Raw genomic sequence first — 24,256 nt, 5'->3', positions numbered from 1 at the left:
CATTGTTGTTTAGCTGGCCCGGGCTGGGTTTGAACCTGCCACCCTTGGTGCATGTGGCCAGTGCTGTAACCACTGTACTATGGGTGCTGAGCTTCATGTACTATTTTCTTTAATCTTTTTTTTTTTTTTTTTTTGAGACAGAGCCTCAAGCTGTTGCCCTGGGTAGAGTGCTATGGCATCACAGCTCACAGCAACTTCCAACTCCTGGGCTCAAGCGATTCTCCTGCCTCAGCCTCCCAAGTAGCTACTTTTTGGTTGCAGCCATCATTGTTGTTTGGTGGGCCTGGGCTGGATTTGAACCAGCCAGCTCAGGTGTATGTAGCTGGTACCTTAGCCGCTTGAGCTACAGGCGCTGAGCCTTTCTTTAATCTTTTTAACTCTGTTGAGTGTATTATACACTTTAAAAAAAATTCTCTTTTCCTTGACAAAGCTGAGAACTAATCATAGGTCTTCTAACTCCAAGTCCAAGACTTTCTTTAAAACTGTACTGCCTCCTCCTTCTTACTAAATTGAAGACTATCTGGAGGTAAAGAGAAAACTTAGTATGATGTATTGGAAGGAGCATGGAGATTTGAGTTAGAAAAATTGCATTTTTAATTTTTGTCTCTACTACTTACTATGTGGTTTTGAACAAGTTACTTACCTTCTTTGGGCTTCCTTCTCCCATCTACAAATATGGGTGATGGTGATATTAACTATTTCACAGGGTAATGTAGATGTAATGTAGATGAAAGCTCCTGGTAAAATACTAATTTCACTTAGCATAGTGTCTTTAAGGTTTACCCATGTTGTAGGATGTGTCAGAATTTCCTTCCTTTTTAGGCTAAATAGTATTCCTTCATATGTATATACCACATTTTCTTTATCCTTTCATTAGCTGATGGACAGTTGAGTTGCTTCCACCTTTTGGACATTGTAAATAATGTTGCTATGAACATGGATATATAGATACCTGTTTGAGACCCTGCTTTCATTTCTTTGGGCATATACCCAGAAGAAGAATTGCTGGATCATGTGGAAATTATATGTTTAATTTTATGAGGAATTGTATGTTGTTTTTTAGGTTCAGCATTTTGACCTTCGTTGGAGTGTTTCCTAATGTCTTTATTTTCTCTTCTCGAAAAGTTAAAATGTTACCCTTAAAGATGTTTTGTTCTTTTTGTAGAAGGACTTTTGGATGAAGATAGTCCCAGGACTTTGCTTAGAGTCCATACTCTCTTAGCTGAGGGGAAAAAATGGTACACAAGTCTGCACTCCACTGAGCCAGCAGTAATGAGGCTGCCTTATGTTCCTTTGTCTTTCTAAGAGCTTATGTTGTATATCCGTGGCACTATTAACTTTGAGTGGTTTAGAAAATAAGACATACGGGCCCCCTGATAATACTGAGGGGTATTTAACTATTGGCCACCAAGTTAATTATCAAGGATAGAGTGTGTAAAAGGTATTAGCAGTAAAATTGTGATGATGTACAGCATATACTTTTAATGTTAGATTTGTGCTGATTCCACACCTGAGAAGGATTTCTAAGGCAGAGTGGACAAGCCATCTCTTAGCTACCTCTCCTGTAGTATCTTCTTTGATTGCTAGAGGAGGGGATTGGGATACACGTGAACTTTGGATACCCTGACAGTTGGGAGGCCTCCTAGACTGGTTTGCCAGTTGATAATGGCAAATGCTTTCTTGGTGATCTCCCGGAATGCAGTGCATCTAATGACTACCCTAGCATAGTGCCTCCTCAGCAGATGAAAGGCAGCAGATGGCTGCTGACCTCTCTATTCTAAGCATACTTAGTTTAGATTGTGACAGTGAAAATGAAAAGTACTTCCACATTCTTGGAGGCCTAAATTTGCTCAAGTGTCAGTCTTTTTGCTTTTCACTTGTCTTTCATGGCTTAGTCATGCTAGTTCTTTAATTGTCAAAGTTATTTGTGTTTAGACAAATTGTCTCTCTCTTCCTGTTTGATCCTTCAGTGAGATTCTTAAAATGCAGCTGCTTAGAAACTGCTATTTTTATTGGAACACTTGATACCTCCAACAAACAGGGTCCTATGTTATTTCCTCTCCATAGAATTGTTCCATTGCTTTGCCATAAGAAAAATAAAACACATTGCTCCAGGGGCGGCGCCTGTGGCTCAGCGGATAGGGTGCCATATGCCTAGGGTGGCGGGTTCAAACCCAGCCCCGGCCAAACTGCAACAAAAAAATAGCCAGACGTTATGGCGGGCACCTGTGGTCACAGCTACTTGGGAGGCTGAGTCAAGAAAATCGCCTAAGCCCAAGGATTTGGAGGTTGCTGTGAGCTGTGTGACGCCACGGCACTCTACTGAGGGCGATAAGGTGAGACTCTGTCACTACAAAAAAATAAAATAAATAAATAAATAAATAAATAAAACACTCTTATCTTTAAAAAAAAAAAAAAAACACACTGTTCCACCTTTAAGATTCTACTTGTTGGTCTAATTGTTGCTTCAGCTGCCTCCACAGATCTAATGGTCCATAAAGGAAGAATACTTTGAGGGGCCACGTGCAAGGCAGGAAGGAAAGCGTTTGGATAGTTTTGCTTAGAGGCTTACTTATATGCTGAATATTTCCTGCCAGTACTTAATAGGCAGTCCCAATGAGTGGTGTCTTGTGCTTTAGGAAGATGTCTGCTGACTGTTAACTTAATTAGTCAAAAGAGAGTAAGAAAAACGTTAAACTAAAATCTGACCTTCAACTAACCAAACAACTTTCAAGGTAAGTAATTTGAGGCCCTTTATTGAATCTCTTCAGGTTAATATGTTAATGCTTTTCAGTTAATGAACATTTTATTAGCACCAAGTTCAAAATCTTATTCTCCGATTGTATGCAGAAACAGTGGCTAATTCACTGCAAATAGGTGTTTCTCCTGTGCTGTGATTTTCTTTAGGTAGATAATGTTTTAACTATGATAAATGTACTAATTTTTTTCTTTATCTGGAATACATTAATCTGGAGTTTAGTTTTTCTTCGAGAATAGCTGTAGTCTCAGTTACTTGGGAGGCTGAGGCAGGAGGATCACTTGAGCTCAAGAGTTTGAGGTTGCAGTGAGCTATAATGAAGCCACTGCAGTGTAGCCCAGGCACCAGACCAAGAACCTATCTCAAAAAAAAAAAAAAAAAGACTGGGCGGGCAAGGAGTAGGGCACCAGCCCCTATCATATATCAGAGGTGGCAGGTTCAAACTTGGCCCTGGCCAAAAAACAACAACAACAACAAAAAGACTTTTTTGTTTTTTTTTTTTTTTTTTTTTTTTTGGCCGGGGCTGGGTTTGAACCCGCCACCTCCGGCATATGGGACCGGCGCCCTACCCGCTGAGCCACAGGAGCCGCCCCAAAAAGACTTTTTTGATATTGCTATAGTTAGACAACACCTACCTGGGTTTTTGTTGTTGTCGTTTTTTGAGATAGGGTCTCACTCTGTTGCCCTAGGCTAGAGTGCCTTGGCATCTCACACTCCTGGGCTCAAGTGATCCTCTTACCTCAGGCTCCCATGTAGCTGGGACTACAGGCCTGTGTCAGCTAACACCAGCTAGTTTTTTTTTCTATTTTTAGTAGAGATAGGATCTGGCTCTTGCTCAGGCTGGTCTGGAACTCCCGAGCTCAAGCAATTCACTCGCCTTGGCTTCCCAGAGTTCTAGGTTACAGACTGCACCTGAGGAAGCCTGGGGTTTGGAATGAGAATTTAGTGCTTTTCTTTATAAGTCTCTTAATTATTCAAGAGTTTGTTTTTTGCCCTCCTGTTCACTCCATGGTCTTTATTTATTTATTTATTTATTTTATTGTTGGGGATTCATTGAGGGTACAATAAGCCACGTTACACTGATTGCAATTGTTAGGTAAAGTCCCTCTTGCAATCATGTCTTGCCCCCATGAAGTGTGACACACACCAAGGTCCCACCCACCTCCCTCCTTCCCTCTTTCTGCTTCCCCCCCCATAACCATAATTGTCATTAATTGTCCTCATATCAAAATTGAGTATATAGGATTCATGATTCTCCATTCTTGTGATGCTTTACTAAGAATAATGTCTTCCACGTCCATCCAGGTTAATATGAAGGATGTAAAGTCTCCATTTATTTTAATGGCTGAATAGTATTCCATGGTATACATATACCACAGCTTGTTAATCCATTCCTGGGTCGGTGGGCATTTAGGCTGTTTCCGCATTTTGGCGATTGTAAATTGAGCTGCAATAAACAGTCTAGTACAAGTGTCCTTATGATAAAAGGATTTCTTTCCTTCTGGGTAGATGCCCAGTAATGGGATTGCAGGATCAAATGGGAGGTCTAGCTTGAGTGCTTTGAGGATTCTCCATACTTCCTTCCAGAAAGGTTGTACTAGTTTGCAGTCCCACCAGCAGTGTAAAAGTGTTCCCTTCTCTCCACATCCACGCCAGCATCTGCAGTTTTGAGATTTTGTGATGTGGGCAATTCTCACTGGGGTTAGATGATATCTCAGGGTTGTTTTGATTTGCATTTCTCTAATATATAGAGATGATGAACATTTTTTCATGTGTTTGTTAGCCATTCGTCTGTCGTCTTTAGAGAAAGTTCTATTCATGTCTCTTGCCCATTGATATAAGGGATTGTTGGCTTTTTTCATGTGGATTAATTTGAGTTCTCTATAGATCCTAGTTATCAAGCTTTTGTCTGATTGAAAATATGCAAATATCCTTTCCCATTGTGTAGGTTGTCTCTTTGCTTTGGTTATTGTCTCCTTAGTGGTACAGAGCTTTTCAGTTTAATGAAGTCCCATTTATTTATTTTTGTTGTTGTTGCAATTGCCATGGCAGTCTTCTTCATGAAGTCTTTCCCCAGGCCAATATCTTCCAGTGTTTTTCCTATGCTTTCTTGGAGGATTTTTATTGTTTCATGCCTTAAGTTTAAGTCCTTTATCCATCTTGAATCAATTTTTGTGAGTGGGGAAAGGTGTGGGTCCAGTTTCAGTCTTTTACATGTAGACATCCAGTTCTCCCAACACCATTTATTGAATAGGGAGTCTTTCCCCCAAGGTATGTTCTTGTTTGGTTTATCAAAGATTAGGTGGTTGTAAGATGTTAGTTTCATTTCTTGGTTTTCAATTCGATTCCAAGTGTCTATGTGTCTGTTTTTGTGCCAGTACCATGCTGTCTTGAGCACTATGGCTTTGTAGTACAGACTAAAATCTGGTATGCTGATGCCCCCAGCTTTATTTTTGTTACAGAGAACTGCCTTAGCTATACGGGGTTTTTTCCGGTTCCATACAAAATGCAGAATCATTTTTTCCAAATCTTGAAAGTACGATGTTGGTATTTTGATAGGAATGGCATTGAATAGGTAGATTGCTTTGGGAAGTATAGACATTTTACCAATGTTGATTCTTCCCATCCATGAGCATGGTATGTTGTTCCATTTGTTAATTTTCATAGTTTTCTGAGGATTTCATAGTTTTCTTTATAGAGGTCCTTCACCTCCTTCGTTAGGTATATTCCTAGGTATTTCATTTTCTTTGAGACTATGGTGAAGGGAGTTGTGTCCTTAATTAGCTTCTCATCTTCACTGTTATTGGTGTACACAAAGGCTACTGACTTGTGGACGTTGATTTTATATCCTGAAACATTACTGTATTTTTTGATGACTTCTAGGAGTCTTGTGGTTGAGTCTTTGGGGTTCTCTAAGTATAAGATCATGTTGTCAACAAAGAGGGAGAGTTTGACCTCCTCTGTTCCCATTTGGATTCCCTTTATTTCCTTGTCTTGCCTAATTGTATTGGCTAGAACTTCCAGCACTACGTTGAATAGTAAAGGTGACAGAGGGCAACCTTGTCTGGTTCCAGTTCTAAGAGGAAAAGCTTTCAGTTTTACTCCATTCAGTAAAATATTGGCTGTGGGTTTGTCATAGATAGCTTCAATCCGTTTTAGAAATGTGCCACCTATGCCTATACTCTTCAGTGTTCTAATTAGAAAAGGATGCTGGATTTTATCAAATGCTTTTTCTGCATCTATTGAGAGGATCATGTGATCTTTATTTTTGCCTCTGTTAATATGGTGGATAACGTTTATAGACTTGCGTATGTTAAACCAGCCTTGCATCCCTCATGGTCTTTATTTTTTTAGACAGAGTCTCACTATGTCACCCTGGGTAGAGTGCCATGGTGTCACAGCTCACAGCAACCTCCCAAGTAGCTGGGATTACAAGTGCCTGCCACAATGCCTGGCTATTTTTTTGTTGCAATTGTCATTGTCGTTTAGCTGGCCTGGGCTGGGTTTGAACCTGCCACCCTTGGTGTATGTGGCTGGCTGGTGCTGTAACTGCTGTGCTACAGGCACCAAGCCAACTCCGTGCCCATATGGAGTGACTGCTGGGTTGAGGGGCTGGCAGGCAGGTGGGCTGAGAGGCCAGGCTGGGCCGAGAGGCCAGGCTAGGCCAAGCCCAGGAGCTCCAGAAATGTAGCGGGCCACCTTGCCCATGCCACAGCGCCCTGCCGCAGGTGGAGCTGGAGCTGGAGCCTGGGGAGGCGGCGGGGCCCCCCCCAGCACAGCGCTCGCCACCCCCGCGCAGTGCCAGGCCCGCTACTGTCTCCGCCACCCAGGGCCCCCCTGGCATTGCAGCTCCGGCTGTGGAGGTGACACTGCCCAGCTCGAACCACCTCCGCTGCCATCGCCACCATGGATGAGCAGGAGGCATTGAACTCTATCATGAAGGATCTGGTGGCCCTCCAGATGAGGTGACGTCTCCAGGTGCCTGGATGTGAGACCATGAAGAACAAGGACACGGGTCATCCAAATAGGCAGAAAAAAAACAACAGCAGCAGCTCAGCCCTTCTGAACAGCCCCACAGTAACAAGCTCATGTGCAGGGGCCAGTAAGAAAAAGAAATTTTTGAGTGACGTCAGAATCAACTTTGAGCCCAACGGGGAAGGGCGAATTATAGCATTCACTCGGCCTGTGAGAGATGAAGATGTGGAGCACAAGGTGACAATGATATTTGGGCAACCTCTTGATCTACATTATATGAACAATGAGCTCTCCATCTTGCTGAAAAACCAAGATGACCTTGATAAAGCAATTGACATTTTAGATAGAAGCTCAAGCATGAAAGGCCTTAGGATGTTGCTGCCGTACCAGGACACAAACCATAACAGTTCCTCTCCCCACTCTGGGGCATCCCAGCAAGTGCGAATCAAGGCTTCCCAGTCCGCAGGGAATATAAATACCATCTACCAGCCCCTTGAGCCCAGAAGTAGGCACCTCTCTGTCAGCTCCCAGAACCCTGGCCGAAGCTCACCTCCCCCTGGATATGTCCCTGAGAGGCAGCAGCACATTGCCCGGCAGGGATCTTACACCAGCGTCAATAGTTCATCCCAGAGACCAGCGAGCAGTGCATGCTGGATCCCCTGAGCAGTGCAGAAAATTCCTTGTCTAGAAGCTGTCAGTCCTTGGACAGGTCAGCAGACAGCCCTTCCTTCCAGAAATCACGAATGTCCCGAGCCCAGAGCTTCCCTGACAACAGACAGGAGTACTCAGATCAGGAAACTCAGCTATATGACAAAGAGGTCAAAGGCGGAACTTACTCCCGGCACTACCATGAATCTGTGCACCACAAGGACTACAACAATGGCAGAAGAACATTTCCTCGAATATGGTGTCATGAATGCAACCTGTTCACCCTGGTGCCCTCTAGTCGCTCCCTGAGCACAACGGCGAGATCATGGGTCTAGCTGTGCGCAATACTTGGACCCCTGCGGGCGTCTACGGAGTGCAGATAGCGAGAACGCCCTGTCTGCGCAGGAGAGGAATGTGCCAACCAAGTCTCCTAGTGCCCCCATCAATTGGTGCCAGGGAAAGCTTCTGGGCCAGGGTGCCTTCGGCAGGGTCTGTTTATGCTATGATGTGACACAGGACTAGAACTTGCTTCCAAACAGGTCCAGTTTGACCCAGATAGTCCTGAGACAAGCAAGGAGGTGAGTGCTCTGGAATGTGAGATCCAGTTGCTGAAGAACTTCCAACACTAGCGCATCATGCAGTACCATGGCTGTCCGCGGGACAGTGTTGAGAAGACGCTGACCATCTTCATGGAGTATATGCCAGGGGGCTTGGTGAAGGACCAGTTGAAGGCCTATGGAGTCCTGACAGAGAGTGTGACCTGGAAGTACACCAGGCAGATCCTGGAGGGCATGTCCTACCTGCACAGCAACATGATTGTTCACCGAGACATCAAGGGAGCCAACATCCTCCGAGACCCTGCTGGGAATGTGAAGCTGGGGGACTTAGGCGCCAGCAAACGCCTGCAGATCATCTGCATGTCGGGGACAGGCAAGCGTTCAGTCACCGGCACACCCTACTGGATGAGCCCTGAGGTGATCAGCGGTGAGGGCTATGGAAGGAAGGCAGATGTGTGGAGCCTGGGCTGTACTGTGGTAGAGATGTTGACAGAGAAACCACCTTGGGCAGAATATGAAGCTATGGCCGCCATTTTCAAGATCGCCACCCAGCCTACCAATCCTTAGCTGCCTTCCCACATCTCTGAACACGGCTGTGACTTCCTGAGACAGATTTTTGTGGAGGCTCGTCAGAGACCTTCAGCTGAGGAGCTGCTTAAACACCACTTTGCACAGCTCGTGTACTGAGCTCTCAAGGCCACAGTCTTGCTGGCTGCCCTTCACTACATAAGCAAGGGGCTGCTGTGGGGCTCAGCGAGTTGCTGCTCCTCTAGTCAAGGTTGTCGGCCATGGAGCTGCAGCCCTGCCAGCGTTTGTCTGTGCACCTTTTGCCACTGGACTTAGAGCTAGGTTGGGGTGGCAGCAGCCTCAAGGACTGGGGGTCCCCAGCCTGCCAGACCAAGAGCTCCCAACACCCTGCGCTCTGTGTGGAGGGAAGGAGCCACGAACAGTGTGCTCAGCGACTGTGGGCCCCAACCTTGGGTTGTGTCCTGACAATGCAGTCTGCACCGATGCCAGAGGGTCTCGGGCTACAAGACTTGTACCATGGTATAAAGAGTGTTATTTTCACTCAGAGTGTTATTTTGTTTCTCCTCCCAATGTCTAGAGACCACCAGGGTGTCTCGGGCTGGATGAGGCCACTCGAAGCCTGAGGTAAAACCCAGTATCCCCCAAGCAAAGGCAGGCAGAGGCCCAGGCTGCTCTCCCCTACAGCCCCAGGTCACCTCTACCAGTCCTGTCCATTACCAAAGATGAATGGAGCAAATGTCATGCTGCCTTATTCAGGGAAGGAGGAGCCTGTCCCCATGACCCTGCCCCCATTAGCAAGGGTCCTGAGATGTGGAATTGTACCCACTGTTTGGGGGGGGGAGACCCAATTTTGTCAATGCAATTGTCTCTGTTTTACAAAAAAAAGAAAGAAAGAAAAGAAAAGTAAATATGGACTAAAGAGATTAATGATAGGAGCAGAGCCAATGGGCTGATGACTCTTGTATAGCAGGGAGCACATGAACATAACCTTCTATTGTAGTTGTCTTCTCTGAGGTGATAGGTAGACTCAAATTATCCCCTGAGTTAGAATTTGTCACTAATGACCTTTCTTCTGTTAATCAGACCGTGCTGATCTCCCATTAGACAAAATGAAAAGCATTATGCAGATTAAAACAGCACCAAAATGAAACTGGTGTAATATTGCTTACCCAATGACTGGGGGCATTACATATTATTCTAATAGTCGTTATTCCCTAATCTCTTAAGACTGCAGCTAGAATTGAAAAACCAAACACTGAATACCATGTGGTTAATTATCTGTTTTGCCCTAGCTTGGGTTATGCTGTAAAAAGAAGTTTTACATTAGGTCATAACTGGGCTTGATGAACTGCAGTGAAGTTAAGAAGTCTTAGTTTAAGAGATTTAGATATTTAAATACCAAGATTTTTAGCTGGGGGCTGTTGTGTTTTAGATGAGTGTGGCTTTAGCATATAAAATCTGTCCTAAACTTATCCTGAAATTTTCTTGGATTCCTTCCCCACTTTTCCCTTTTTTAAAAAAAGTGTGACAAAATATATGTAAAATTACAATTAATAAGTGTACAGTTTATTGGCATTAAGTACATTCACATTACTGTGCAACCATCACTACCATCCATCTCCAGAACTACTTCTTTTTCCTGAGCTGAAACTCTGTACCCATTAAATACTAACTTCCCGGTCCCTCCTGCCCCCAACCCCTGGCAGTCATCATTCTCTTTTTCTATGAATTTGACTGCTCTAGGAACTTCATTCACATATTTGTCATTTGTGACTGGCTTATTTCACATAATATAATGTCTTCAAGGTTTGTCCATGTTTCAGTGGGTATCAGGATCTCCTTTTTGAGGCTGTATAATATTCCATTGTATGCATATACTGCATTTTTTTTTTTTTTTTCATTTTCACATAGATGGTCACTTGGGTTGCTTCTACCTTTTGGCTGTTGTGAATAATGCTGCAGTATGTGTGTTTGTATATCTCTTTGAGACTCTACTTTCATGTCTGTTGGATATATACCCAGAAGTGTAATTGCTGGAGCATAGGTAATTCTGTGTATAACATTTTTTTTTTTTTTTTTTTTGCATGACAGAATTCAACTTTTTATTGAACACCTTACAAAAAAGATTTAGTCAAAAAGACCAAAGCCCATGTCATCATCAGATTCCTCGGATTCTTCTTTCTTTGCTTCCACTTTCTTCTCCTCAGCTGGGGCAGCAGCAGTGGAGGGGGCAGGACCTCCTGCTGGTGCAGCACCAGCTGCTGGAGCAGGTCCACCAGCCCCTACATTGCAGATGAGGCTCCCAATGTTGACATTGGCCAGGGCCTTTGCAAACAAGCCAGGCCAAAAAGGTTCAACATTTACACCAGCTGCTTTAATGAGGGCATTTATCTTATCCTCCCTGACGGTCACCTCATCGTCATGCAAAATGAGGGCTGAGTAAATGCAGGCGAGCTCTGAGACAGAGGCCATGGCACGAGCGAGTACTGAGAAAGCGCTGCCGGGCACGGTGCTAGTCGCCGGATGAAGTGAGGGCCTCACCCCAACGCGGCCTTAGCTTCCTCGGAAGAACCGAGCACCTTGAAAGCAGCTGAGGAAAGAGCTGTGTATAACATTTTGAATAACTGCCAGATTGTTTCTTAAAGTGGCTGAACCATTTTGCATTCCAATTTCTTCATGTTCTTGCCAACACTTGTTTTAGTCTTTTTATAATAGTCATCTTAATAGATGTGAAGTGGTATCTTATCATACTATCTCTAATGACTAATGATGTTGAATATCTATTTATATGCTTATTGGCTATTAATATATCTTTTTTTGAGAAATGTCTATTCAAGTCCTTTGCCCATTTTTAAAGTGTTATTTTTATTTTATTTTATTTTTTACACTGATTGCATTTGCTAGGTAAAGTCCCTCTTACAATCATGTCTTGCCCCCAAAAGAAAAGTGTTATTTTTTGTTGTTGAGTTTAAAGAGTTCTTTTTATATTCTGGATTTTAATCCCTTATTAAAGATATGATTTATATTTTCTTTTTTTAAATATATGATTTATAAATATTGCTTTTCATTTTTTTGGTAGTGTCCTTTGATGCATGAAAGTTTTTAATTTTGGTGAAATCCAACTTACCTATTTTTTCTTCTGTTGCTGTGTCATTGCCAAATGACTTTCCTAATAGGTTTTTTTCTAAGAGTTTTATAGTTTTAGCTCTTATGGTTAGGTCTTTGATCCTTTTTTTTATTTTTTAATGAGACAGGGTCTTTCTGTGTTGTCTAGTTGATCTCGAACTCCTAGGCTCAAGTGGCCCTCCCTCCTCATCCTCCTGAGTATCAGAGGTTACAGGCTTATGCCTGTGATTTTTCTTTTTTTTTTTTTGAGACAAAGTTTAACTTTGTCACCCTCAGTAGAGTGCTATGGCATCATAGCTCACAGCACCCTCAAATTCTTGGGCTCAAAGCGATTCCCTTGCCTCAGCCTCCCTGGTAGCTGGGACTACAGGTGCCTGACACAACACCCGGCTTTTTTAAAACACAGGGTCTCACTCTTGCTTAGGCTTGTCTCAAACTCCTAAATTCAGGCAATCCACCTGCCCCAGCCTCCCAGAGTGCTAGGATTATAGGCATGAGCCACCGCACCCGGCACATGCCTGGAATTTGATATATGGTATAAAATAAGAGTTCAATTTCATTTTTTTTGCTTGTGATATCCACTTTCCCCAATACCCACTTTGCTTTTTTGAGATAACCACCACTCTGATTATTTAACTTAAATCAGGCTTAATTTGGAACTTAACTGATAGGGGACAGATGGAACCTCCCCACGGTTTTTCCTATATATTTTCATTCCTTTGCCATTTAAGAGATAATATAGGACGGCGCCTGTGGCTCAGTCGATAGGGCGCCAGCCCCATATACCGAGGGTGGCGGGTTCAAACCCGGCCCCGGCCAAAGTGCAACAAAAAAATAGCCGGGCATTGTGGCAGGTGCCTGTAGTCCCAGCTACTCGGGAGGCTGAGGCAGGAGAATCGCCTAAGTCCAGGAGTTGGAGGTTGCTGTGAGCTGTGTGACGCCACGACACTCTACTGAGGGCGATAAAGTGAAACTCTGTCTCTACAAAAAAAAAAAAAAGAGAGAGATAATATAACATTGGTTAATAGTAGTGACTCAAGAGTCAAGTTGTCTGAGGGTTTTTTTTTTTTTTTTGAGACGGAGTCTCACTTTGTTGCCCTTGGTAGAATGCCGTGGCATCATAGCTCACAGCAACCTCAAACTCTTGGGCTTAAGGAATTCTTTTGCCTCAGCCTCCCAAGTAGCTGGGACTCTAGGTGCTCACTACAATGCCTGGCTATTTTTAGAGACGAGTTCTCACTCTGGCTCAAGCTGGTCTCCAACTTGTGAGCTCAGGCAATCCACCCGTCTCGGCTTCCCAGAGTGCTAGAATTACAGGCATGAACCACTGTGCCCACCTTGTCTGAGTTTGGGTCCCAGCTCCACCATTACTTTGGGCAAGTTATTTAACCACTCTTTGAGTTTTCTGAGCTCTAAAGTGAAGATAATACGTATCCGTGTCATTGTTGAGATTTTTAAATGACGGTATATATAAAGTACTTAGAATAGTGCTTGGTATATAGTCAATGCTATATAAATCTTTATTATTGCTATCAATCAAGGGCAAGGGATGGGGGAAGACATCTTATCAGCCTTGTTGTGGGAACTCATTCTAGACAAGCAAGCCCCTTCCATACCCAACTTTGTTCAGTCCCTTGTCCCTGCTCATGTGGACGTAGTAGGGACCAGAGATACAAAATTATATTCTTTATAAGCTGACACTGGGGACGGAACTGAACTTAGGCTATCAGTCTGTGCTTTGGCAGAAAATAGTTTAGGTGGGGATAGGTTGTCTTTTTCATCAGTTTCAGTCATTTGAAGAGATGTTTGACCATGCAACCTTGGCTTTATTTTCAGGTGAGTAGTCTGTTTTCTTGTGGTAAAAGAATATGCCCCAAATGAATTTAGGTAAGAGAATACTAACCATTGTGTTCTTGTATGTGGTTGGAGGAATTATAGGTGGTTTAAAATTTTCTTTCTTCCTTATACAGTAGAACCTCCATAGTTAACCATCTCCCTGCATTGACCACCTCCTTAAGTTGGTCTAATTTTCATAGACCAGATATGCACCACATGTATGTATCAGTACAGTAGGCCTAGTTCCTTATATTGATCACCTCTGTATGTTGGCCAGATGGTTACAGTCCCTTGGGTGGCCAACTTACAGAGGTTCTACTGTATTTTAACTTATTAAAAACATTTAGCTGTGGATTTTTTTTGTAGATTACCTTTATCAGATTGAGGACGTTCCTAGTATGTTGAATGTTTTTATCATGAAATGAACTTTGTCAAATGCTTTTTCCGCATATGCCAAGACGATTGTGTGGCTATTATATTCTACTAATATCATTAACTATATAAATTGATTTTCAGATGTTAAACTAATCGTGCACTCCTGGGATAAATCCTATTTGGTTGCTATGTGTAATTATTTTTACATGTTGCTGGATTTAGTTTGCTAATATGGGTTGTGCATCTCAAATCTGAACTCTGAAATGCTCTAAAATCCTAACTTTCTCAGTACTAACGCAGTGTTCAAAGGAAATGTTCATTGGAGCATTATGGATTTCTAATTTCTGGATTAGGGATGCTTACCTGGCAAGTGTAATATGAATACCCTAAATCCAAAATATGAAATATTTTTGGCCCCAACCATTTTAGATAAGGGATACCCAACCTGTGGTTTTTTTCTAAATTATCTTTCTAATACTGATATATATTTTTTAATTTTTATTTTATTTTATGATTATTATTATTATTATTTGAGACAGTCTTCACTCTGGTGCCCAGGCTGGAGTGTGATGGTGTCAGCCTAGTTTATAGCAACCTCAGACCCCTGGCTTGAAGCAATTCTCCTGCCTCAGCCACCCAAGTAGCTGGGATTTCAGGCACCCACCACAATGCCTGGCTAATTTTTCTGTTTTAGTAGAGATGGGGTCTTCCTCATGCATGGGCTAGTCTGAAACTTCCGATCTCAAGGGATCCTCCTGCATTGTCCTCCCAGAGTTCTAGGACTTCAGATGTGAGCCACTATACCCTATCTTAATTTTTTATTTTAATTTAATTTAATTTTCTTAGAAACAGTGTCTTGCTGTATTATCCAGGCTGGACTCAACCCCCTGAGCTCAAGCCATCCTCCCAAGTTGCTGGAACTACAGGCACACCTCATCATATCCAACTCAACCTGTTTTGTTTGCCATCAGTATTCAGTATCTACAGACCAAGGAGATATTGTCTGTAGTTTTTTTTTTTTTTATAATGTCTCAGTCTGGTTTTGGTATCAAGTTAATAGTGTCTCATAGAATGAGTCAGAAAATTATTTTTTCCTCCTCTGATTTTTTTTTTGGAAAGTTTATAAAGTATTGGTACTAGTTCTTATTCACATGTTTAGTAGAATTTGGTGGCAAAACCATCAGGACTGTGTCTTTTTTCTATGAGTAGTTTTTTGATTAATAATTCAGTCTCTTTACCTGTTACAGGTCTTCAGATTATACACATCTTATATATGTGTGTATTTATGAATGATTAAATGAATGACATGGTTTCTTACTATGTTACCCAGGCTGGACTTTAATTCTGGGGCTCAAGCAATCCTCCTACTTTAGTCTCCTGAGTAGATGGAATTACAAGCATGTGCCACCACACTTGGCTTATTCAGATCGTCTGTTTCCTCTTGAGTCAGTTTTGGTGGCTTGTGTGTCCTTAGGAATTTGTCCATTTCATCTAATTTCTCTATATTATTGGCATGTAGTTGTTCTTAGAGTCACCGTACAATTCTTTCTTTTTCCCTGTAAAGTCAGTAGTAATATTTTCTCTCTCATGTCTGATTCTAGTAATTTGAGTTTCCTCTCCTTTGTCAATGTAGTTAAAGGTTTATCAATTGTATTGATTTTTTTTTCAAAGAGCTTTTGGTTACATTGATTTTCTCTTTTGTTTATCTGTTTTTGTTTCATTAATTTCTGCTCTAGTCTTTTTTATTTCCTTCCTTCTGCTTGCTTTAGGCATAGTTTGCTCTTCCATAAAACAAACTTTAATTCCAACCATAATAGAATGAAATTAGAAATCAACAACAGAAAGAAATTTGATCAGAGAACAAATTTGTTATTATTCCTATCATTTTCAATTTACTGAGGTTTGTTTTGTGGCCTAGAAAATGATTCTAGGGGATAGGGGAATGTTCATATGCACTTAAGGAAATGTATGTCCTGTTACTGTTGGATGGAGTGTTTTATAGATGTCTGTTAGGTCTGGTTGGTTTATAGTGTTATTCAAGTCTCCTTCCCTCCCTCCTTCCTACCTCCCTTTCCTTCTTCCCTCCTTCCCCTCCTTTCTCTTATTCTTTCACCTTGGGTGGAGTGTAGTGTGTCATCGTAGCTTATTACAACCTCAAACTCCTGGGCACAAATGACCCTCCTGCCTTAGCTCAAGTAGTGGGGATTACAGGCATGTGCCACCATGCCTGGCTCATTTTTCTTTTATTTTTGGTAGAGATGGGGTCTTGTTCTTGCTGATCTCAAGAGATCCTCCTTCGTTGGCATCCCAGACTGCTGAGATTACAGGCATGAGCCGTTGCACCTGGCCCAAATCTTCTATTTCTTTGATGGTCATCTGTCTAGTTATTCTATCCATTATTTAATATGGGACATAGAAATATCCAATTATTATTGTTGAACTGTCTCTGCCTTCATTTCTGTCATGACATGTCTTTTTCCATTGTTTTAGTTTCAATATGTTTTTATCTCTGAACCTAAAATATATCTCCAATAGGTAGTTAGATCTTGATTTCTTTAGTCTGACAATCTGCCTTTTTTTTTTTTTTTTTTTTTTGTGGTTTTTGGCCGGGGCTGGGTTTGAACCTGCCACCTCCGGCATGTGGGACTGGCACCCTACTCCTTGAGCCACAGGCGCCGCCCGACAGTCTGCCTTTTGACTATTTATTCCTCTTACCCATTTATATTTAATGTTGTTACTGTTGATATAGTTGGATTTACATCTGTCACTACCTTTCTTGTTTTGTATATAGCTCATATTTTTATTCTTCTGTTCCTTCTTTACTACTTTCTTTTGGATTAAGTGGACATTTTTTATTTTTTTTAATTTCAGATTAATATGAGAGTACAAACAATTAGGTTATATCATTTGTGTTTGTTAGATAAAGTCCAGGTTATAGTTGAGCCCTTCACCCAGGGAGAATTTTCTAATGTAGCATTTATTTATTTATTTATTTTACTGTGTGTGTGTTTTTTTTTTTTTGGTTACCTCTTTAGAGGTTACTCCAGGGCTTACCACACATATCTTAATTTCTCATAATTGGCTTCAGATTTGTACTTAATTCCACTGAAATAAAAAAAACGTTACTCCTATGTAGTTCTACATAATATACACATATGACACACTTCAGTAAACTTTGTGAAGGAAACACACACACACAAAAGAGGAATTCCCTATTTTTCCTGAGAAAGTGAGGATGTATTGGAAATAGGACTCTTAATATTGTCCACTTTATCATTTCTGGAGCTAGATCTAGATGTTGATGGAGGAAAAGCCTGAATTTAGATTTTAGATACATATTTCTTCTGTGGGAGATTTTCTCAGATGTAGGTGTTAAACACAGCATTTTAGATCCTGCTCTATTCCTTGGTGAACTAATAGCCCACAGCTATTTTTTTCCTGCACTTGTGAGCAATCAGAGCTCATTGGCTCTTGATGCCTGCATACTGAGCTTTGTAACAAAACAAGAGTATATGTATAAAAGTAACAGGACTAATTGGGGAACAATTATTTGGGGGGCATATAATTTTGAAAGAAGTACACAATACTTTGATGTGGAAATGGGCGAAGGAATTGTTAGGTGTGTTATATCTGGAGTCAGTGTTGGTTTGTGGAATATATTCTTGTCCTGTTTGTTCCCTGTCTTTTGTATCATTTTCTCCCAGTAAGGTAGGAGCTCCTGATGGTGGCTTGTTTTTATTGCCTCAAATAAGGGACTATTTTTGGAATATTGCTCCTAAGAGAAAAGGAGTCACCCTTGAGCTCACCCCTCTGCTCTGACTGAGCTGTGAAATAGAAGGATCGCTTCGGTAGGTTCTAGGGGCTTGCTCTGAGCTTATCATTTGAAACCTCTTGGCTGTGGGACCTCACCCTTTGTAAAGTCTGGGGCTTTCTAAGATTTTAAGTAGACTTGAAGAATCTTATAAGAGCATTTTGTTGTATTTGTGAGTTAGTTGGGAGAGATCATGTATTTATCTGGTGATCTTACATTGAATGTTGCTTTAGCAGACAATCAGACATTGTACCCCTTGGTCTCAAATGTGTGAATAAATGTCCCCCACTTGTTTCCTTATCTTTGCAGCTGTTTCTAAATGCTAGAAATTGAGAACCAGCCAGGCAATCAAGGTGACCTAGAATTGCTTCTCTGTCTTAGGTCAAAAAGAAAGGTATTTCCAATTGACTCATTGTATAAGGAGGGGGTCATAGAAGTGGGAAGAGGCTAGAGTATATGTGGGACAAAACCCTATCATTCCTGAGCTTTTGCTCTTTCTCAGTCGCTCTTTTCTAGCCTATGGCTCTTTGGAGTTGGGCTACTTTTGCTGGCACAACTATCCCTGGTTCTTTCAGGTTCTGCCATTCCCTTATTATTATTGATCCTAAAGCAAGAAAAAAAATCTGTTTTCACCTGAGAAAAGGTTTATTTTTCTCTCTAAAGGAACTTCTATTATGAAATGTAGACATTTAATATTGGCTTAGTTTATAAAAGACCAGTTTCTTTTTTCTTTTTCTTTCTTTCTTTTTTGTTTATTTGAGGCAGAGTCTCACTCTGTTGCCCCAGGCTAGAGTGCCATGGTGGCAGTCTAATGTATGTACGTCAACTTGAAACTGCTGGGTTCAAGCAATTCTCCTGCTTCAGCCTCCCAAGTAGCTAGAACTATAGGTTCCTGCTTATTTTTTTAGTTTTTGTTAGTAGTGTTTTTGTTTCCTGTTTTTGTTAGTAGTGATAGGGTTCTTACTCTTGCTCATACTGATCTGGAACTCCTGCACTCAGGGGATCCTTTAGCCCTGGCCTCCCAGAATGTTAGGACTACAGGTGTGAGTCACTGCAGCTGGCCAAAAGACTGGTTTCTAACTGTAACTTATATAAAGTCTGGCCACAAAGGGGATAAATAGGCATAGGTTAGGTCCCTAACTCCTTTCTGTTTTCCATTCTCTATTTAAGGTTCTTTTTAAATTGTAGGCATTTGTTCATATTAGGCCTTATTTTTCCCTCTCCATTTATATTTCCCAAGCATCAAACTGGAACCCTGGTCACATAACTCAGATATTTCAACTATGTTGAACAGTATCCTATCCCAAACAGACATCTCTTCAGTAAATGACTCTTAAGTTTCTCTGGATTATTGTGAATAATACAAGAAGGGTTCTTAGATCCGTAGGCACATAATCACTAAATCTCAGGTTTATACAAGAATGGCTAAGGTATCAGACCTCCTCTTTTCTATTGGACTTGTCTTTGATAGTTAGCAATGCCTAGATCATGGAACCTTAAAAGCTGAAATAACCTAAGAGATCATCTATCCCAGCGGTTCTCAAACTGTGGGTTGCAACCCCTTTGGGGGTTGAACGACCCTTTCACAGGGGTCACCTAAATACATCCTGCATATCAGATATTTACATTACAATTCATAACAGTAGCAAAATTATAGTTATGAAGTAGCAATGAAAATAATTTTATGGTTGGGAGTCACCACAACATGAGGAACTGTATTAAAGGGTCGTGGCATTAGGAAGGTTGGGAACCACTGATCTATTCCATCTCTTTCTTAAGGCATAAATCTCATTTGTTGGGGATATATTCAGCTTCTGCTTAAATACTCAGTGACTAGTATACATAGGCTCTAGACTATTTGGTTCTTTTTTGTTTTTTGTTTTTTTGAGACAGAGTCTTATATATCACCCTTGGTAGAGTGCTGTGGCATCACAGCTCACAGTAACCTCAAACTCTTGGGCTTAAGCAATTCTCTTTCCTCAGCCTCCCAAGTAGCTGGGATTACAGGCGCCCACCACAACACCCAGCTATTTCTTTTTAATTATTGTTGTTGCAGTTGTCATTGTTGTTTGGCAGTCCTGGGCTGGGTTCAAACCTGCCAGCCCTGGTGGCTGGAGCCCTAGCCTTTGAGCTACAAGTGCTGAGCCGGACTATTCAGTTTTTTAAATTATGGGAATCTCTTCTTTATTTTTCGACTGTTCCTCTTTATAACCTGAGTTTATTCATTTTTTTCTACCTTCAGATACACCAAAGATAAATTTACTGTCTTCTAAATGTTAACAACTTCTTCTTCTTTTTTTTTATTTTGAGATGGAGTCTCATTTTTGTCACCCTCAGTAGAGTTCCATGGTGTCATAGCCCACAACAGCTTCAAACTCTTGGGCTTGAGCAATCCTCTTTCCTCCACCTCCAGAGTAGCTGGGATTATAGGCGCCTGCCACTATGTCTGGCTAGTTTTTCTATTTTAGTAGAGATGGGGTCTTGCTCTTGCTAGAGTTGGTTTTGAACTTGTGAGCTCAAGCAATCCACCCTCCTCTGCCTCCCAGAGTGCTAGGGTTACAGGTGTGAGCCGCCATGCCCAGCCCTAAATGTTAACTTCTTCAGAGGGTCAACTTGAATACTGTTGTCAAACATTCTTTCTTCCCTCAATCGTTTTTTTTATGGCATGGTTTCAAAATCTCTTAACAAGCTGTGGCTGTCCTCTGTTCATATTCTAATTTATTAATTTATCTCCTAAAGTATAATGTTAGAGTGTGTCTTATACCAAGTAACCATTCAGTAAATGCTTACTGGATTGGATATCACCTAGAATTGAATCTGGATATGTAGCTTAGGTTAATTATATAGGACCTATGATGTGGACATATTTTATTTGCAGCCTCCAATTGCATTATTATTAGTTTTTGTTTGTTTGAAACAGGGCCTCACTCTGTTGCCTGGGCTAGAGTACAGTGTGGCATCATCATAGATCACTGCAACATCAAACTCCTGGGTTCAAGCAATCCTCCTCCTTGATCTTCCTGAGCAGCTGGGACCACAGGGATGTACCACCATGCTTGGCGAATTTTCCTGGTTTTTTTTTTTGTAGAGACACGGGGTTTCACACTTGCTCAGGTTAGTTTTGAACTCCTGGCCTCAAACAGTCCTCCCACCTGGACCTTCCAAAGTCTAGGATTACAGATGCCAGCCATCTCCTCTGGCCTGCATTGTATTGTTAACAGCTAAATTACATTATCGATACAAAGCGAACTTAACCCACTCTCAAGCCAGCTCTCTCCTGTCCTATGCTTTTTCAGTTGTAAGTGTTATTTTGCTTTGTTGATTAGTGGTGCTGAGTTTTTTAAAATCTTATTTTAATGCTGTCTATTCATTATAGAAAAAATTAAAACAATGCAGAAAAGTACGAAGAATAAGGTAATGTCAAAAGTAACGTCATCAAATTTCACCTTTCAGGATAGCTATTGGTACTATTTTGGTGACTCCCCTTCTCAACATCTACAGTTGATTTTTTCTTTTTAAATTAACCTATATGCAACTCTTTATCTTTGCTAAATATATCCTGTTGGTTTCAATTCATCATTCTAGCTTATCAGGGTATTTCTTGAATGCTGATTATGTCATTCAGTGTATTGGTTATCCTTTGCAGCCTTATATCATCAGCACATTTGGTAAATATGCCTTCTAAATCTTTGTCCAGATGCTTTGATCTATTCCTGACTCTGCTACTGATTTGGTGGGTGATTTGGGACTAATCTCTCCTTTTTCTGGGTTTTGGCGTGCTGCTGTTATGTAAAATGGTCTTGAAGACTGAAAAAAATTCCTTAAGAAAATTGCAGAGCTCTTTGTGAAGAATAAATTTGTGGGTGGGAAATCATCGTGGCCAGACTCTATTTCTTCTTTCTAAAGAAATAAATTTGTTTCATGGAAAAATCAGGGACAGCATCCTTCATAGAGTACTTCAAATCTTTCTCCAGCCTGCTACTACTCTCCCAAACTCCAGCAGAGGGATTCACTAGTTGAAGAATTAATAATTTTTTTAAAAAGGCTGCAGTAGCTCACATCTGTAATCCCAGCACCTTGGGTAGGATGATCACTTGAGGCCGGGAGTTTGAGACCAGCCTGGGAAACATAACGAGATACCCTCCTATCCCTGCATCTCTAAAAAGAATATATATATATATATTTTTCTTTTTTAATAAGCTGGGCATAGGGGCACATGCCTATAGTCCCAGCTACTCAGAAGGGTTAAGTAAGAGGATTGCTTGAACTCAAGAGTTCCAAGCTGTAGTGAACTATGATCATGGCACTACACTCCAGCCTGAGTGACAGGGTAAGACCTTGTTTCCAAAAATAAATGAATAAATAAATTTCTTAAAAAGGTTGTAGCAAGCATTAGTTCTTATATCGAGAAATTAAAGACAGCATATAGGTAAAGGACGGTAAAACAATAGTTTGGGAATAAGAATGAGTGGGAGAGCTTTACTGAGAAAGAAGATACTCTTCACTGTTTTCTCTTTTAAGTAGTAGTAAGTGTAGTACTTACAATCGAGGCTTTTCTAGCAAGTATGCAACATACTCAATTTTATTATGAAGCCAGTAGATGATCTAACACATACCCACATAGGAGAAAAATAAGTTGGGGGGGAGGGGGGAACAAAGGAAAGGGGAAGGGAAAGACTGGTGTGCTCCCACTTAAAGGGCACAAGGAAGGGGTGTATGGCACACGTTTTGGGTGCAAGACATAACTACAAGAGAGACTTTACCTAACAATTTCAAAAATTGTAACCTAATTGTTTGTATCCTCACAATAACCTGAAATAAAAATAAAATAAAGGCTTTTATGAGTTGGGGTCCTTTGGGAGGGAAAAGTATGAAACTCACTATTGCTTGCTAGTTCTCCCTCAACAAGTTTGCTGCGTGCATTTCATTCTTTGCATTCTTAAAGAAAGTATGTGATAATCTGAAACTGAAACTGAGGGTTTTATTTTATTTTATTTTATTTTTTGAAGACAGAGTCTCACTATGTTGCCCTCGGTAGAGTGCTATGGCATCATAGCTCATAGCAACCTGAAACTCTTGAGCTTAAGTGATTCTCTTGCCTCAGCCTCTCAAGTACCTAGAACTATAAGCACCTGCCACAAAGCCTGGCTATTTTTTGTTGCAGTTGTCATTGTTGTTTAGCTGGCCAGGGCCGGGTTCGACCCCGCCACCCTCGCTGTATGTGGCTGGCACTGTAACCACTGTGCTACCGGTGCAGAGCCATGAAATTGAGGGTTTTTTTTTTTGTAGAGACAGAGTCTCACTTTATCGCTCTCGGTAGAGTGCCATGGCATCACGCAGCTCACAGCAACCTCCAACTCCTGGGCTTAAGCGATTCTCTTGCCTCAGCCTCCCGAGTAGCTGGGACTACAGGCGCCCGCCACAACGCCCAGCTATTTTTTGGTTTGCAGTTCAGCCGGGGCCGGGTTTGAACCCACCACCCTCGGTATATGGGGCTAGCGCCTTACCGACTGAGCCATAGGCGCCGCCCGAAACTGAGGGTTTTAAATAAGCAATTAATGTAAGAATTTTTACCTCCAGTGGATTACTTGTTGAATGATTGTATTCTCATTTTACTATAATATCAGCCTAATTATAAATACAGTGTTATACAGTGGAAAATAATAGTAAGCAGAGAAAGGTTTATAATGTTCTTTTTGTACCTTTGGATACACCAAAACTTAAGGAATTTATAAAGATTTTCTTCTTAAACTGTCTCTTGCTGTTTTATGTGGGTTTTGATTAATTTTACCTTGATTATATGTTCTCACTGGAGCCCAGATATTGTGCATTCTCTAGCAAAGTGGGGTCCTATTCTAAGAGGTTTAATGAGGTCCTTTTTGTTCTAATTGGTTTGTACTCATTAACCAACCTCTCTTTATTCTCCCCCCTTACCCCAAGACCCTTTTCAGCCTCTGGTGTCTTAATCACGTTACTCTCTACCTCCGTGAGATCAACTTTTTTAGATTCCCCATCTAAGTAAGAACACATGCTATTTGCCTTCCTATCCCTGACTTATTTCTCTCAACATAATGACCTTTGTTTCCATTCATGTTTCTGCAAATGACAAGATTTCATTCTTGGCTCAGCACCTACAGCACAGTGGTTACAGTGCCAGCCACATACACCGAGGCTAGTGGGTTCGAACCCATCCCGGGCCAGTTAAGGACAATTGCAACAAAAAATAGCCAGGTGTCGTGGCAGGTACCTATAGTCCCAGCTACTGGGGAGCCTGAGGCAAGAACCTCAGCCCAAGAGTTTGAGGTTGCTGTGAGCTGTAATACTATGTAACTCTACTGAGTGTGACATAGTGAGACTGTGTCTCAAACAAAACAAAATAAAACATTTCATTCTTTTCTTATGGCTGAAATAGCATTCCATTGTATATGTATATACCATACCCACATTTGGGGGGGGATTAATATACAAAACATACTGTTATACCCAGGAGTCTCTCAAAGATGCTAGACAAGTCAGATTTAAAGAGGAGTCCTTTTATTGAAGAGCTGGTCGGCGACTGGCTCAGTGTCCCAACATGGGGTTTCTGAGAGCAGCCCCGAGTGCTTAAAGGGGTCAGGTTTTTTAAGGCTTGGTCTGCATCCT

General features: G+C 41.4%; 2 protein-coding genes and 1 pseudogene across 3 annotated transcripts in view; 2 read left to right on the top strand and 1 right to left on the bottom strand.

Moving 5' to 3' along the window:
* Nucleotides 1-24,256, top strand: part of ARMH3 (armadillo like helical domain containing 3) — a 242,132-nt gene that overhangs the window by 126,962 nt on the left and 90,914 nt on the right. The window lies entirely within an intron of this gene.
* Nucleotides 6,665-8,625, top strand: LOC128580751 (mitogen-activated protein kinase kinase kinase 3-like; annotated as a pseudogene).
* On the bottom strand, nucleotides 10,556-11,071 carry LOC128580782 (60S acidic ribosomal protein P1-like). The gene has a single exon (XM_053583113.1). It carries the CDS (start codon nucleotides 10,936-10,938, stop codon nucleotides 10,594-10,596), a length of 345 nt encoding a protein of 114 aa, XP_053439088.1. The 5' UTR covers nucleotides 10,939-11,071; the 3' UTR covers nucleotides 10,556-10,593.

The sequence above is a fragment of the Nycticebus coucang genome, chromosome 3 (genome assembly GCF_027406575.1).
Source record: "Nycticebus coucang isolate mNycCou1 chromosome 3, mNycCou1.pri, whole genome shotgun sequence".
In the NCBI taxonomy this organism is placed as follows: domain Eukaryota; kingdom Metazoa; phylum Chordata; class Mammalia; order Primates; family Lorisidae; genus Nycticebus; species Nycticebus coucang.
This window is presented reverse-complemented; position numbering and strand designations above follow the sequence as displayed.

Excerpts from the sequence above, each read along its gene's own strand:
- LOC128580782 (XM_053583113.1), bottom strand. The coding sequence starts at position 10,938 with ATGGCCTCTGTCTCAGAGCTCGCCTGCATTTACTCAGCCCTCATTTTG.